General features: G+C 32.8%; 1 protein-coding gene across 2 annotated transcripts in view; it reads right to left on the bottom strand.

Moving 5' to 3' along the window:
* Positions 1–15,187, bottom strand: part of SYCP1 (synaptonemal complex protein 1) — a 141,642-nt gene that overhangs the window by 114,279 nt on the left and 12,176 nt on the right. For both annotated transcript variants that reach the window (XM_057747262.1, XM_057747268.1), the window contains exons 8-11: positions 12,543–12,601; positions 11,249–11,318; positions 10,574–10,647; positions 8,120–8,228 (exon numbers count right to left, since the gene is read on the bottom strand). In XM_057747262.1, coding sequence (XP_057603245.1) covers positions 8,120–8,228; positions 10,574–10,647; positions 11,249–11,318; positions 12,543–12,601 — 312 coding nt within the window. The remainder of the gene's footprint in view (positions 1–8,119; positions 8,229–10,573; positions 10,648–11,248; positions 11,319–12,542; positions 12,602–15,187) is intronic.

Genomic DNA, 15,187 nt, shown 5'->3' with positions numbered 1-15,187 from the left:
ATGCAAAAAAAAATAATCTAGACACATACCTTACATTCATCACAAAAAATTATCTCAAAATGGATCACAGATGTAAATGTAAAATACAAAACTACAAAACTCCTAGAAAACAACACAGCAGCAAATCTAGACAACCTTAGGTTTGGCGATGACCTTTTAGATACAACCCCAAAGGCACAATCCATGAAAGAAAGAACTGCTAAACCAGACTTTATTAAAACTAAAAATTTCTGCTCTGTTGGGACTTCTCTGGTGGTCCATGGCTAAGACTCTGAGCTCCCAATGCAGGGGGCCTGGGTTCGATCCCTGGTCAGGGAACTAGATCCCACATGCGTGCCACAACTAAAAGATCCTGCATGCCACAATGAAGATCCCACACACAGCAACGAAGACCCCCAAGTGCCGCAACGAAGACCTGATGCAGCCAAATAAATAAATAATTTTTTTTAATTATGCTCTACAAAAGATGCTGTCAAGAGAACAAAAGGAAAATTCACAGAATGGGAGAAAATATTTGCAAAGACATATCTGATAAAGGACTATTATTGAAAATATACAAAGAACTCTTAAAACTCACAATAAGAAAACAACCCAATATAAAAATGGGACAAAGACCTTAAGGGACATCTCACCAAAGAAGACACAGATGGCAAATAAGTATATGAAATGATGTTCCACATCATATGTCATCAGGGAATATAAATTAAGACAACGATAAATACCATTATACACCTATTAGAATGGCCAAAATTCAGAACACTGACAAAATCAAATTCTGGTGAAGATGTGGAGCACAGGGGCTCTCATTCACTGCTGGTGGGAATGCAAAATGATACAGCCACTCTGGAAGACAGTTTGACAGTTTCTCAGAAAATTAAGCATATTCTTACTATACAAACCAGAAAATGTGTTCATTGGTATTCACTCAAAGGAGTTGACAAACATGTCCACACAAAAACATATACAGCCGTTTATAGCAGCTTTATTCATAGTTGCCAAAACTTGGAAGCAACCAAGATGTCCTTCAGTAGGTAAAAGGGTAGACAAACTGTGGAACATCTAGATAATGGTATATTAATCAGTGCTAAAAGGAAATGAGCTAGTAAGCTGTGAAAAGACATGGAGGAAAGTTAAATGCATATCACTAAGAAGCCAATATAAAAAGGCTACATACTGCACAATTCCAACTATATGACATCACAAAAAGAAAAAATTACAAAGACAATAAGATCATTACTTGCCAGGGGTTACCAGGGAGGGAAGGATGAACAGGCCAAACACACAGGACTTATGTAACACCAATAGTGAACCCTAATGTAAAGTGTGGAGTTCAGGTGCTAACGACATCTCAATGTGTTAACAGATTCATCAATTACAACAAATGTACATTTCTGGTGGGGGATGTTGATAATGAGGGAGATTACGTATATGTTGAAGCAGGAGGATATATGGGAATTTTCTGTATCCTCTTCTCAATTTTGCTGTGAGTCTAAAAATGTTCTTTAAAAAGTTTAAAAAAAAAAGTTAAAAAAAATTAACAGAGGCTCAGGGATCTGTGTAAGTATAACAAAAGATCTAAGATTCATGCAATTGCAGTCCCTGAAGAAGAGAAAAAGGATGAGGCTGAAAAAGTACTCAAAGAAATAACGGCTAAAATTTTCCCAATTTGGCAAAACACGTAAACCCATAGATGCAAAATGCTTAGCAAACCTCAAAGAGAATAAACCAAAAGAATACATCCCAAGACACATTCTATTTACACTTCTAAAAACTAAAGACAAAGAAAAAAATCTTGAAAGAAGCCAGAGAAAAATGATGTATTAACGATATCTTACATATAGGGTAAAACAATCAGAATAACAATGGAATTCTTATAAGAAATCATAGAAGCCAGAAGAATGTGGCACAATATTTTTCAATATAAAAGAAAAGAACTGTCAATGAGAATCCTAACCAGCAAAACTATTTCAGAAAAAAAGACACCTAGGAAATCAAGACATTCTCAGATGAAGGAAAACTAAAAGTTTGTTGCAAGCCAACTTATCCTTAAAGAATGTCTAAAGGAAGTCCTCTAACCAGAAAAGAAAATGAAATGAGGAGACTCTGAACATCAAGAAGGAAAGAAGAATATAGTAAGCACAAATATGGGTAAATACAATGAGCTTTCCTTCTTTTGAGTTTTCTAAATTATGTTTGATGGTTGAAGCAAAATATTATAACTGCCTCACGTGGTTCTAAATATATGTAAAGGAAAATTAAGGCAATTATATCATAAATGGGGAGAGAAAAAGCACAAAAGGGAGGAAAGTTTCCTACTTCAATGTAACTGGTAAAATGACACCAGTAGACTGCATTAATATATATGTATATAAAATATGTAAAATACATAGAGCAGTCATTAAAAAGTCTATAGAGAAATACACATAAAAACATATACATAAGTCAAAATGGGATTCTAAAAAATTTTCAAGCAACCCACAAGAAGGCAGAAAATAGAAAATAGAAACAAAAATCAAAGAAAAAAATACGTGACTTAAGCCTTAACATATCAATAATTACATTACGTTTAAATGGTCTAAATACATCAACTGAAAGAAACTGACAATTTTATTTTAACTACAAGCTGGCTATAAGAAACTCACTTCACATTTAATAATATACACAGTTTGAAAGTTAAACAATAAAGTTAACAATAAAGACAGTTAAAAAATGAAAAGATTAATACCATACATATATAGAAAGCCTCTACAACTCAATAAAAAGATAATTTATTATAAATACCAACAGAAATATAATTCCAAAAATAAATAAATGAAATCATCTGTAACAATAGGTTAGGATGCACAACTTTATTACAAATCATATATTTGCAAATTAAAACCTATTATAATACATACTTCACCCATGACATTTGCACAAACTAATTACTACATTCAGTGTTAGCAAGTGTGCAGTAAAACAAGAACTTTAATGTACAATTTGTTTGAAAACACTGGAATTATTTATTAAAAGTACATGTGTAAGTCAATAAGGAAATTATAGCATATGATATAGACCTTGATCTCATAATGGAAATATATTAAAAATATGCATAGTTTTAAAAGAAGATGAAAAGACAACCAACAGACTGGGAGACAATACCTGCAAACCACAACTCTGACAAAGGACTATTATCTAGAATATATAAAGAAAACTCAGCAATAAAAAAGCAAATAATCCAATTAGAATATAGGTAAAAGACACAAAGAGAGATTTTATTGAAGAAAATATTAACTGGCAATTAAGGACCAAAAAGATGCTCAAGATCATCAGCCATCAGGGAAATGCAAATTAAAGCCACATGATATCTCTACACAGATATTAGAATAGTTTAAATAAAACTGACACCAAATTCTCACAGGATGGTTCACACATAGCTGGTAAAAGTATAAAATGTTATAGCCACTCTGGAAAACAGTTTGTCAGTATCTTCTGAAACTAAATATGCAGTTACCACACAACTGAGCAATTTGCACTCCTGAGTATTCACCCCAGAGCTATGAAGTCAGATAAATAAATAAAACATGTAGAGTTATTTTAATATAAGGAAAAAAATTTTATGACAAATAGCATTACTACGATAGATTCACTTCATAATGATAAAAAATACAATTCGCCAAGGACATATCTCATTTTTAAATCTGTATGTACCTAAAACATGGTCTCTAAATAGAGGAAACACTAACCAACTGAGGTACAAGAATAAATTTAAAAGTACAAGAATAAATTTAAAAATAAAAGATTTTAACACGTTACTTTTAATAATTCACAGAGACTCAGACAAAAAAAATCGACAAAAATTCAAAGAATCTGAACAAATGATTAACCAACTTCACCTAATACACATTTTTGGGATATTCTAGCCAATAACTATAGAAAATGCAATGCAATTAAGCTATAAATATATTTTTATAACAATTAGAAAATCACCATCTGGTTGAAAAATAAGCACATTTCCAAATAACCCAATGATCAAAGAAGATATCCCAAAGAAAATAAGAAAATACTTTTAACGCAACAATAATTAAAATAACATATATTAAAAGTGTGAGATACAGCTAATGCAGTATTTAGAGAAAATATTGCAGACTAAAATGCATATATTAAAACAACCATAAATAAGCTACAAATTTATCTGAAGAAGTTAGAAACATAAACACAAAGTAGGTAGAAGGAAGGAAATAATGATGATAAGATTAGAAATTTAATGAAATAGAAACCAAACATACACTAGAGAAGATTACAAAGCCAAAATATTGAAAAGACTGAAGGGAAACTAGAAACAAATTTATGAAAAAAAATTTAGAAAATTTATTTAAAAAGTAAAAACCCCTAGGAAAAAACTAATGGAACAAAACTGATTCCAGAAGATACAGAAAACCTGTATATTTCCAAACCACTAAAGGAATGAAATCAAAAATTTAAAAATTACTCCCCCTAAAATTAATACATCTAGGACAGATTACTTGACTAGGGAATTCTACCAAACATTCAGAGGAGAAATAACCCAAAGCATACTTAACCTCTTTCATAATATACAAAATGAGAAAACACTTCTATATTCATTTTTAGGCTAGGATATACTTAATATTAAAAGCTGCTAAAGAAAGTGTAAGAAAAAAAATTACAAACCAATCTAATTTATAAACATGGATGCCAAAAAAGTCCTAAAAATAACCTTAATCACACAATATGTAAAACTGAATAAAATATATAAAAATTATAATAAAAGTAGATTTATAACCAGGGATAAAAAGTTAACATTAGAAAATTAGTTTTAACATTAGAAAATAATCACTAATAAATTAAAGGAAAAAACCATATGACAATCTCAATATATGCCCCAAAAAAAAGCATTTGATAAGCCAATATCCATTCATTATAAAACTCCTTGATACATTAGAAATAGACAGTAATTCTCTTCCAGAAAGCAGGGATACAATAATAAATAATTTGCTTTCCCCATAACTAGCTTTGTACCTGGTATAGAACAGAAAGGAGATTAATAAAAGTTGAATGGATGAATGAATGAGAAATGGTTTGAAAGTGGCAATATATATCCAAAAGAAAGTTTCCAACTGCCCTCCAACTCCATTATACATGGATGTAGGACAATGTGCAGCTTCCATTCAAGAGGATAGCAGAGGAAGCAGAGACCTCAAATTTGTTAAAGCCAGAAGGTAAAGAAAACTTGCATTAATAGGTTGAGGGAAAAAGAAATTTTATATGCTACATAAGAAAAGCAAGGTTTCCAAGACAAAGTCTGGGAAAGAGAGGAACAATAGGAGATTAAGACAAGGAGAAAAGCCAGCATTGATAAGAGAATGAAAAAAATTAATGGGTTTTAATCAAGGATGACTGATATGTGGCCTCATGAAAAAAACCCAAACCCCCTCCAAACAGAATTCTATTTAAAAGTATAGTACTCAATACACAGAGACAAAATAGTCAAATTTTTCTCCCCTTAAGTTTTTTTCTTAAATCTCTGATCACTGATACTCTTTAGCAGGCAACAAGTATTGGCAAGTGACAAATTAGGTAATAGCAAGAAAATATTAAAAACAAAAACTAGCTGATCATAATTAATTTAAACGGATAGTTCCAGGCAGAATGAAATAGTTTAACAGACCAACTCTCATGCTGAAAATAACTAGAAAAGACAGAAATAAATCAAAACAAAAAGGACTAAAGAGGCTAAGATTCCTAAGAAAGAAAGAACTGATAAATGAACTGACAAAGTGCAGCTGATATCTACTGATTCTGGGCATCAGCAAGAGGTATAAATGCTGGCTTGGTCCCAGCAGAGCGCCACTTCCAGGGGAGAAAAAAAAGAAAAAAACAGCATAGTTTTATGGGTCTCAAAGAGCTAGGGAAACAAAACTGGAGACTCAAAAAGCTTCATAAACTTGACTATTTCCCCTCATTCAGCTCAGTCTCTAATTGGATTATAGCCCACCATACTCCCAATTTCTCCCTAGCATGTAGAAGACAACATCACCCGGAGTCTCTAATGTTTCTTATAACAATGTATGGAATTCAATCAGAAAAAGTACTGGGCACATCAAAAGATAAGGACAAATCACTAAAAAGTAAGATTAAAAAGGAATAGTATATGGACACCAAGGGGAAAAGCAGGGAGGGTGGGGGGGAATGAATTGGGAGATTGGGATACCAAATTGTACACTCTAAATATATGCAGTTTATTGTCTGTTAACTGTATCTCAATAAAAGTTCTTTAAAAAAAAAAGAAACAAAGAAAAAGGATACAAAAAAAAAAAAAAAAGGAATAGAAAGCAGAATGGTGGTTACCAAGGGTTGAGGGGAGGAGGGAATGGGGAATTACTGCTTAATGGGTACAGAGTTTCAGTTTTGCAAGATGAAAAGAGTTCTGGAGATAAATACTAGTGATGACTGCATAGCAATGTGAGTGTATCTATGCCACTGAGCTGTACACTTATAAATGATTAAGATGGTAAATTTTATGTTGCATGTATTTTATCACATTTTTAAAAAAAGAAACAGACCAACAGGTGGGCCAGATATTGAAGTAAAAAGAGAATAGCTATAAATATCAATGATTAATATATTCAAAAAGGATGAAATGTCATTTTTAAAAGAGGAGAAATTAACCAGAGAATTGGAATCTTAAGAAAAATAATTAAATGGAAATTTAGAAGGAAAAAATATGATTAAAGTTAAGAATTCAGTAAGTGAGTTTAAAAGCAAATTAAACACAGCAGAAGGCAGGGTTAGGTAACAGGTCAATAAAAGATCTCTAAGTTGAAATAAAGAGAAAAACAAATGGAAGATACATAAATATGGGAAACAATGAAAAGTAACTTGAATATATTTCAGTGGTTAATGGTCTGTAGAATCACATAGTACTAGTTATTTATTACCAGTAAGTTGTTTCCAGTTTATATAAGATTAAATATTCATTCATTCATCCTAACACCTATTAAACCCCTATTATATATACATAGCAATATGCTGGGCACTAGAGTTACAAACATATTTAGTGAGACACAGTTCCTGCCTTCAAGACACTCATGGTCACAGGAGACACACAAGTAATGCTTAAGCCACTCTTAACAATAAGGAGTTCACTAGAATTTAGCCTAGATTTGGAGAGGAGGTAGGATGTTCATTTTGCATAAATGAAGTAGCCAAAAGCATGATGGTGAGATAGGAAGAACATAAAATGTAAAGGAAGTTAAACAATTTCAGTATATCTGGAGTGTAGGACACAGTAATGTCACTAAGGTGAAATAAGCAGGCATAGGTTAGCAGGAACTAAAAATTATTTGCCATGTTTTTAAGAGAAAGGTAAAAAATGTCACAAGATCTCTAAGATGTTCTGAAAGGGGCATGGTATTTCACAAAGTATATGCCTTTCAAGTGCCTTACTATTTGAACAAGTTTGAAAAATACTCAGTAATAAGAGAGTCTAAAAATTACATGACACTAAAGATCCTTCATAATTTGATCCAAACATTTTTTCCAGTCTCATCTACCTGTGTTCTTTAAGATATAGACACACCAATCAGTGTTCCAAATATTTTTCACACTTCCAGGAACTGTACAAGCCATTTCTTCTGCCTATACTCCCTCCTCCAATTCACTGTCTAGTGAACTTTTAATCACCTAACGTCTAGTTCAACAAACAATTTTTCCTTAATGCCTTTCCAAATGCCTTGCTCCAAGAATAATTAATAATTCCCTCCATAGTGCTCCCAGAGTATTCGTTTATTTATAAAATGTTCGAGTGCCTAATATATGACAGGCACTTGTTCTAGGCACTAGGGATGCATCAATGAACAACAAAAAAAGATCCCTGTTTTCATGAAGTACCTTATTGAAACTATGAAGAAGGTGAGAGTAGGGAAAGGGAAAAGAGGAGCACGTATACTCTTAAAAAGCTTCCTAAATGACTATTATCCCCTCCTCCAACTGTTCCAACCTAGGTGGAAAATTACAGCATTAGAAAGCAGTATAACAAAATTGTAATGAAAGCTAAAATTTAAAACATAACAAGAGGAATATATACAACACTGTTATATTTTCTTATATGAATTCTTACTTATCTTTTCCTCTAATTGATTAACTTTATCTCGGGACTCCTCTAGCAGAAATGTCAACTCTTTCATTTTATTTTCTTTCTCAGTACCCTGGATCAATAGCAGTGATACCTAAAATGAAATATTTAAATAATACATTACAGATATGAAAAATAAATATGGCACCTTAGCATTTGTCATTATCTATGATTATTTTATGTACTTGTTTATATGCTCTTCAGCTATTTGTGCCTGGCATTAGTATGCATCTGCACAATAAACATTTATGATTGAAAGAATAAACTAATGCGATATATCCAATATTACAGTATACATTTTAAGTTATCATTTAGAAGATTATATATTGAAATACTGGTTCATTTATTCCATAAATATTACTGAGTACCTACTCTGTTCCAGAAACCATAATAAGCATTGACTATATAGAGATGATGGAACTCACCTTCAAAAAACTCATAGCCTAGACCAGGAGACAAACAACTATACTTGAATATTATTAGTAATAAGACAAAAATGCTATAGGAATCAAGAAAGGAACACCTAAATCAGTGTTAGGGGATGTAATCAAAAATTAATCCTTCCCAGAGAACTGAACTGAGTCTTGACAGACAAGTACAAATTAATCAGGCTAGGAGGGGGAAATGAACATTTAGACTTGTATAAGAACACAAAGGATCGAGAGATCACGCTTCTATTCAGAGAGCTGAAAATATTCAGATGGCTAGAATACAGAGTGCATGTAAATAAAGAAAAGGTGAAAGATAAACTTATAAAGATAGACTGAAGACCTGCAGATTCAAGATGGCAGAGAGACCTCTCTACCCTATTTTCATCTTCAAATCACCCAAAAAATAATCAGGAGAACAACAAAGATGGACTTCATCTTCCATGAAACCATGAGATTTCTATAATCCAAACCACAATATGTAAAAAAGGAAAGCAGTTAGAAGGAACAGAAAATGATTTAGCATAGAAAGGCAAGGTCAAAACTAAGAGTCTACACAAGGAAGATTACAAATGAGAAGCAAGATAATTCAATGCCAAAGAAACACAGAATATTTCAAGAATTAGAAGCAACAAGCACTGTGGAAGGTAGGTGTAAAAAAGAAGACTAAGTACAAAGAGACCGGAAGTCTACAGACTAGTAAGACCTCCCTAAGCCCTCTTAACCCTCCTTCCCTGGACTCTACTCCCTGAAAACCAATGCAGTCAGAGAACTAACCTACTCCACCTTTGTAAGAGACATCAGCATGATCAAATTGAAAAAAAGAATCTCTAAACCTGGGTATTCCAGGCACAGGAAGGGGTGAAGACAGAGGATATAATTCAGAAGTCAGCATATGGAATGATGAGACTCAGCCTGTCCTTCTTACCCAATCAACCCAGCCCCAAAATGCTATCAGCAAAGTTTACATTCCCAGGCCAGAATTTGGAGAAGTCCAGAAAAAAAAAAGTCTTACAAATAATGACATTAGGAGTCCCCACAAAAACACTAGCAGGCCACAGCATCATTTTACATGGAACTCCCAAAATCTGTAAGGTCTGCTCACATATCCCAGATTCCAGCAAACTTCTTAGCACTTTATTCTATTTTTGTGTTCTGTATTAATAAGCACAATTTTAACTTTTTCTTTCAGAAATCTGGTTTAAAAAATACATTAAAATACAGAAAAAATTGTTAACTCTTAACTCTTTCAAAAGATCAAAGTATAACACATATGAATTCTATCATTTAACCAGAACTTAAAGAAAACTCTAAGAATCTTCTCTGTACTTTCAATTAATATTTGCCATTATTATAAAGTAGATACCCTTGTTATCTATAATTACAAGGTATCTGTGGCACGTCAGATAAAAACTCAGGAAAAACAGGTGGGGAGTAGAGAGATGAGGATTCCTATATTTCATTTTCCATTCTGGATTCAGAAGGCTTGAAAGTGTTAAAGTTGGCATAATAATCATCTGAAATCAACAGTCTTGTGACTGCAGAAGAACATAGACTCACCATTTTCAAGTCTCCCACTATGTAACATTAATAGAAAGAAGCAAAAGAATGTTTTAGTTCCCCTTCATTGGTGTCATGAATCATGTATTTCAAAATAAACAGCAAAACGTAGGTTGAGTGGTCAATGATCATCATCTTTACATTCTATAAGGTTTTTGTCTGAACAAAAGTTCTCACAAGATAATATATTTTTACAGCAACATCCTAATACCCACTAATATAAATATTGTAGAAGATTCACTGATTTTAAAAAAGGGCTAGCATTCAGTATGTGCAAATTTGAGTCAATGGAAATTAAGGCAAATGGAAAATATATTTAAATATGTATAACATTAAAATTCTCTCAGAAATTTATCAAGCAGGCAACAAATACAAACTTCTCTTGAAATTTAAGTATCTCATGAATTAGCAAATATAAAGAATACAGAAAGTTGATTTAAAAAACAAAAACCTGCTTTTCCTTGTTATTTACTTCCTTCTTGTATTCTTCTTCAAGGTGTTGGATTTTCTCATAATCTTCTTTTACTTTAAAAATAAAACAAATATACTTTAATATCTTAACATAATTGTATAACAAACAAAATTTTGTTTCTGATATTTTACTCCACTTCCTTATTTGTCTAAGTATTAAACCCCAAACATTTCTAACAAGCTAAAGCTGCTATTTTCTTGCTGCTAACTTTCTGTTTAATAAAATAATGAATTTAAATAATATCAGTTACAATAATTTCAAAAATCTATAATTCTTATAATAGCACATATATAAAAGTTTTTCCTTTATAACACACTTGTCTGAAATAATAGATTTTAAATGTATATATATTATTATTTTAACATGCAACTTGACCAAGAAATGTAAAAATAAGACCAAATCACACTTCTAAAAACTTAAATACAAACCATAATTTGATTTCAGGGAAAACATAGCTTTTGAAGCCAAAATTTGTATTTTTAACATATACCAATTCCCTGCCACATTCCACAAGATTTTGAGGGGCTTATAAAACCATACACAACATAAAAATTTTCAATAGTTTAGGCATCAAGCTGAAGGTATGAAAACATTAACAGAATCTAATACAAATATAAACAGCAGAAGAGTAACATAAAAAATAAGGATTCTTACACTTAAAATGCATTTCCAGTCTGGAATTCTCAGCTTGCACACGAAGTTCCTCAAAAGCTATTATCATTTTCTGAAACATATTTAAGAATCATACTTAGACTTTTTAAATAGCTTTCTTTAAACAATGAAAATAATAAATTTGTATCGTGATCATTATATTTAAAACTATACAACTTTGAATAATGAAAATTCTATAACTTTTAATAATTAAATAATTTACTAAAATATTAAGAGTGCCTATTATGATAGCTTCCCAGATGCTTAAAGGCACGGAAGACAGGTTATATAATACCAAATAGCAGCAGAAACAATAGTTAGTCATTTACTTAATAAGCCCATATCAAAATCTGTAATTTTCTATTGATTTTTGCTTACTTGTTTCTGTCTTCACTAAAATGTAACCTCTGTGAAGTCTCTTCCCGTAAGAGTTCAAATTATACTTCCATTACCTGGCAGCATGAGTTCATTCAACAAATCCTGATTTGTAAAATTGGATGAATTCATTTATTCATTTAATAAATAGTTACTGAGTGTCAATGATGTGCCAGGCACTGTTTCAGGCACTTAAGATATAAGACAAAGTCCTTACCCTACTGGAACTATCTTATATTCCAGTGTAAGAAAGAATACACACACACACAAACACACACACACACACATATACAAGTGTATATCAAATAAATATTATGTAGTTTTAAGCACTCTTCTGAAAAGTTAGACCAAGTGAGGAGATAGAGGATAATTGAATACAAAGACATTTTAGGTAAAGTAGTAAGGGGGTAATAGAACAGCAGAATGAAGCTTATGAATTTGTATAAGATCTTGGATACAAAAGTTCTAGATAGAAGGAACAAATTCAAAGAAGCAAGATCAGAAAGAGCTTAGCAAGCTTGAGAAACAAAAAAGAAAGGAACAACTACAGCAGAGAAGCAAAGTGCAGAATGACAGGAGACGGGATGAGAAAGGTAAGCAGGCACCAGACACAGATTAATAATACTCAGTATGTTTTTTAAATTAATCATTATGTGTCACAATGTCCTAGTCTCTGACATGGAGTTAATATCTAATAAATTAAGTTAAACAGTGTCACTAACATGTAAGTTCAAAAAATACCAAAAAAAGAACCCAATATTCATAGTATAGAACCTTGGGAATTTTATTGGATATAATCATATATCAAAAGGTAAATAATAATCCCTTTATCAAAAACAGTTGTTCATATCTTTGTAGTTGTCACTCTAATTTGCTTAGAAATGCCTCTGTTTAAAATATTCAAATTTTCACTACCACTTACCTCAATGTTACTATTTAGGTCCACATAAACTTGCCTAGTTTCTTCCCGCTCATATTCATCTATTATAAGTATAAAATATTTCAAAATTAAATTTTAAAATAATTATGATTCCAACAAGGTAATACTCAAATGTCTCAGGTAAACATTAAAATATTTAAAAATCTATGTTAGTAAAGGGCATTGGTATATCTTTTGAGTCTTTTAAAGTAGTATCAAAAGCAGCTTCATAGTAAGGTATGGTCATACTTCATGACATCAACCTCAAAATCTAGGTGCTATTCAATTATCTCGAATTTCCTTTTATAGAATTACCACTATTCATTAATTTATTCAAACTCTGTAAAGTATATTTATTGTTTTAGCCTTTACAATAAGCAGGGATTTAACGAGTTTTCCTTTGTATATTTAAGATTCATGAAATACAGATGAAAGGCAAAGCTCACTCTTGTTTCTGCTCTATCTCTGAAGAGGCAGGAAGATAAACCTCAAGAGCAGAATAACAAGTTAAGAACAGGTGTAGCCCCAAAGAGAAATCTCCTATAAATCCTCTATAATATTTTTTAGAGTTGTTGTGGGGGTTTTTTTCGTTTTTTTTTAACCTGAGCAATGATTCTCTCTAACTATACTCAAGCCTTGAGTAAAGTCAGTAAAACTTAGAGTTAATAGGTGGTGCTGTAGAGAATTAAGGCACAAGGCAGTAAAAGAAAATGTGGCTGTCCCTTCATCATTCCCCCAGGTAAAGCCAAGCATCACAGAAACCACATTAAACTGAAGGAAGGGTAATTGTTTCAGATTCTCAGTAACAAGCTGCAAAACAAGAGAATGGCAGCTATGATAGACTCAAATGTCAATGAGGAGCCAAATGAACTGACTTTAGAAGAATACAAGTATCCTAAACCCCTCAAAAATACTGGAGGGAGCTCTAGACTTATCACAGCACATGCAACAGGAGCCAAACCACTTTTATTTGAATAGTAAAGGGCTGTAAAATTTAAGGAAACAGAGACAGAACACATTAGCGTTTCAACAGAAAGATAGTTCATCCTTCTCGCTCCAGCTACTCACTGTCTCATGTTCACTACTAAACACATTTAGCAACAAACCTTCTCTATTCCACAGAAACTATTTACACCAAAGAACTGCATTCTATTGCCAACACCTCCAATCTTCCCATTACCACCACCACCACCACTACTTCCAAAATACCGTCCAGTCATTCTTCCAATAGGCCAGTACTGAAAAACAAATAAATAAAACTACAAAAAAAGAAAATAAATCAGTATAGATGTACTTTACAGTTGTCAGGAGCAAGCTGCTACAGGTGGCATAGAGAAAGGACTTTGGTAGCAGAGTGTTCTAATGTTCTGATATAATACTGTAATAATATAAGCCTACCTTTTTGGTTTTCCTGGTACCTATCCATCTATCTATCTATCTATCTCCCCACCCCCACCTCACTCCCTTCTTCCTCCTTCCCTCTTCCCTTCCCTCCTGCTCTCCCCTCTCCCTCCTCTCTCTCTCTCATACACACACATACACATAAACACACACACACTTTGTGTGTGTAGTTTGTAGGGAAGAGGCCTTTAAAAGGGTGAGCTGAGCGAGCTTATTAGATTGTGGCAGGTACTTAAGAAAGTGTTCTGTAGCCCTCCACCCTCACTAAGCTAAGCCTCAGGGTTGGGGAACATGTAGAAAACAAACTTATAGTTACCAGGGAGGAAAGACACAAATTGGGAGATTGAGATTGACATACACACTATTATATATACATAATAAATAACTAACAGGGAACTCTACTCAATACTCTGTAATGGCCTATATGGAAAAAGAATCTAAAAAGGAGTGGATATATGCATATGTACAACTGATTCACTTTGCTGTACACCTGAAACTAACACAGCATTGTAAATTAACTATACTCCAATAAAATTTTTTAAAATAATAATTGTAATCATAATAGAATAAATAAAAGATGTTTTAGGAAAAAAAGAATCTACATGTCATATGAAGATATACTTTTTAGGGGAATTCTGTGGTGGTCCAGTGGTTAGGACTCTGTGCTTTCACTGCCAAAGGCACAGGTTCAATCCCCAGTTGGGGAACTAAGATCCCATAAGCCATTAAGCACAGCCATAAATAAATAAATAAATAAATAAATAAATAAATAAATAAATAAATAAACTGAAAATTGAAGGAAAAAAAAGATATACTCTTTAGTTCATTTAAGAGATCACCTAAAAATGCTTAAAAAGTTCTTCAAACCTCTCCCACCACCTGATCTCTGACTTAGCTTAAAACTAAATGGAAGGGGACTTCCTAGGTGGCACAGTGGTAAAGAATCCACCTGCCAATGCAGGGGACACGGGTTCAAGCCCTGCCCTGGGAAGATTCCACATGCCACGGAGCAACTAAGCCCGTGCACCACAACTACTGAGCCTGTGCTCTAGAGCCCAGGAGCCACAACTACTGAGCCCATGTGCCACAACTATTGAAGCCCATGTGCCTAGGGCCCGTGCTCCACAACAAGAGAAGCCACTACAGTGAGAAGCCTGCACACCACAACGAAGAGTAGCCCCCACTCGCAACAACTAGAGAAAACCCGTGTGCAGCAACAAAGACCCAACACAGCCAATAAAAAAATA

This window comes from Hippopotamus amphibius, chromosome 1 (genome assembly GCF_030028045.1).
Source record: "Hippopotamus amphibius kiboko isolate mHipAmp2 chromosome 1, mHipAmp2.hap2, whole genome shotgun sequence".
Lineage (NCBI taxonomy): Eukaryota > Metazoa > Chordata > Mammalia > Artiodactyla > Hippopotamidae > Hippopotamus > Hippopotamus amphibius.
Note: the sequence above shows the minus strand (reverse complement) of the source record. Positions and strands in the feature narration are given on the sequence as shown.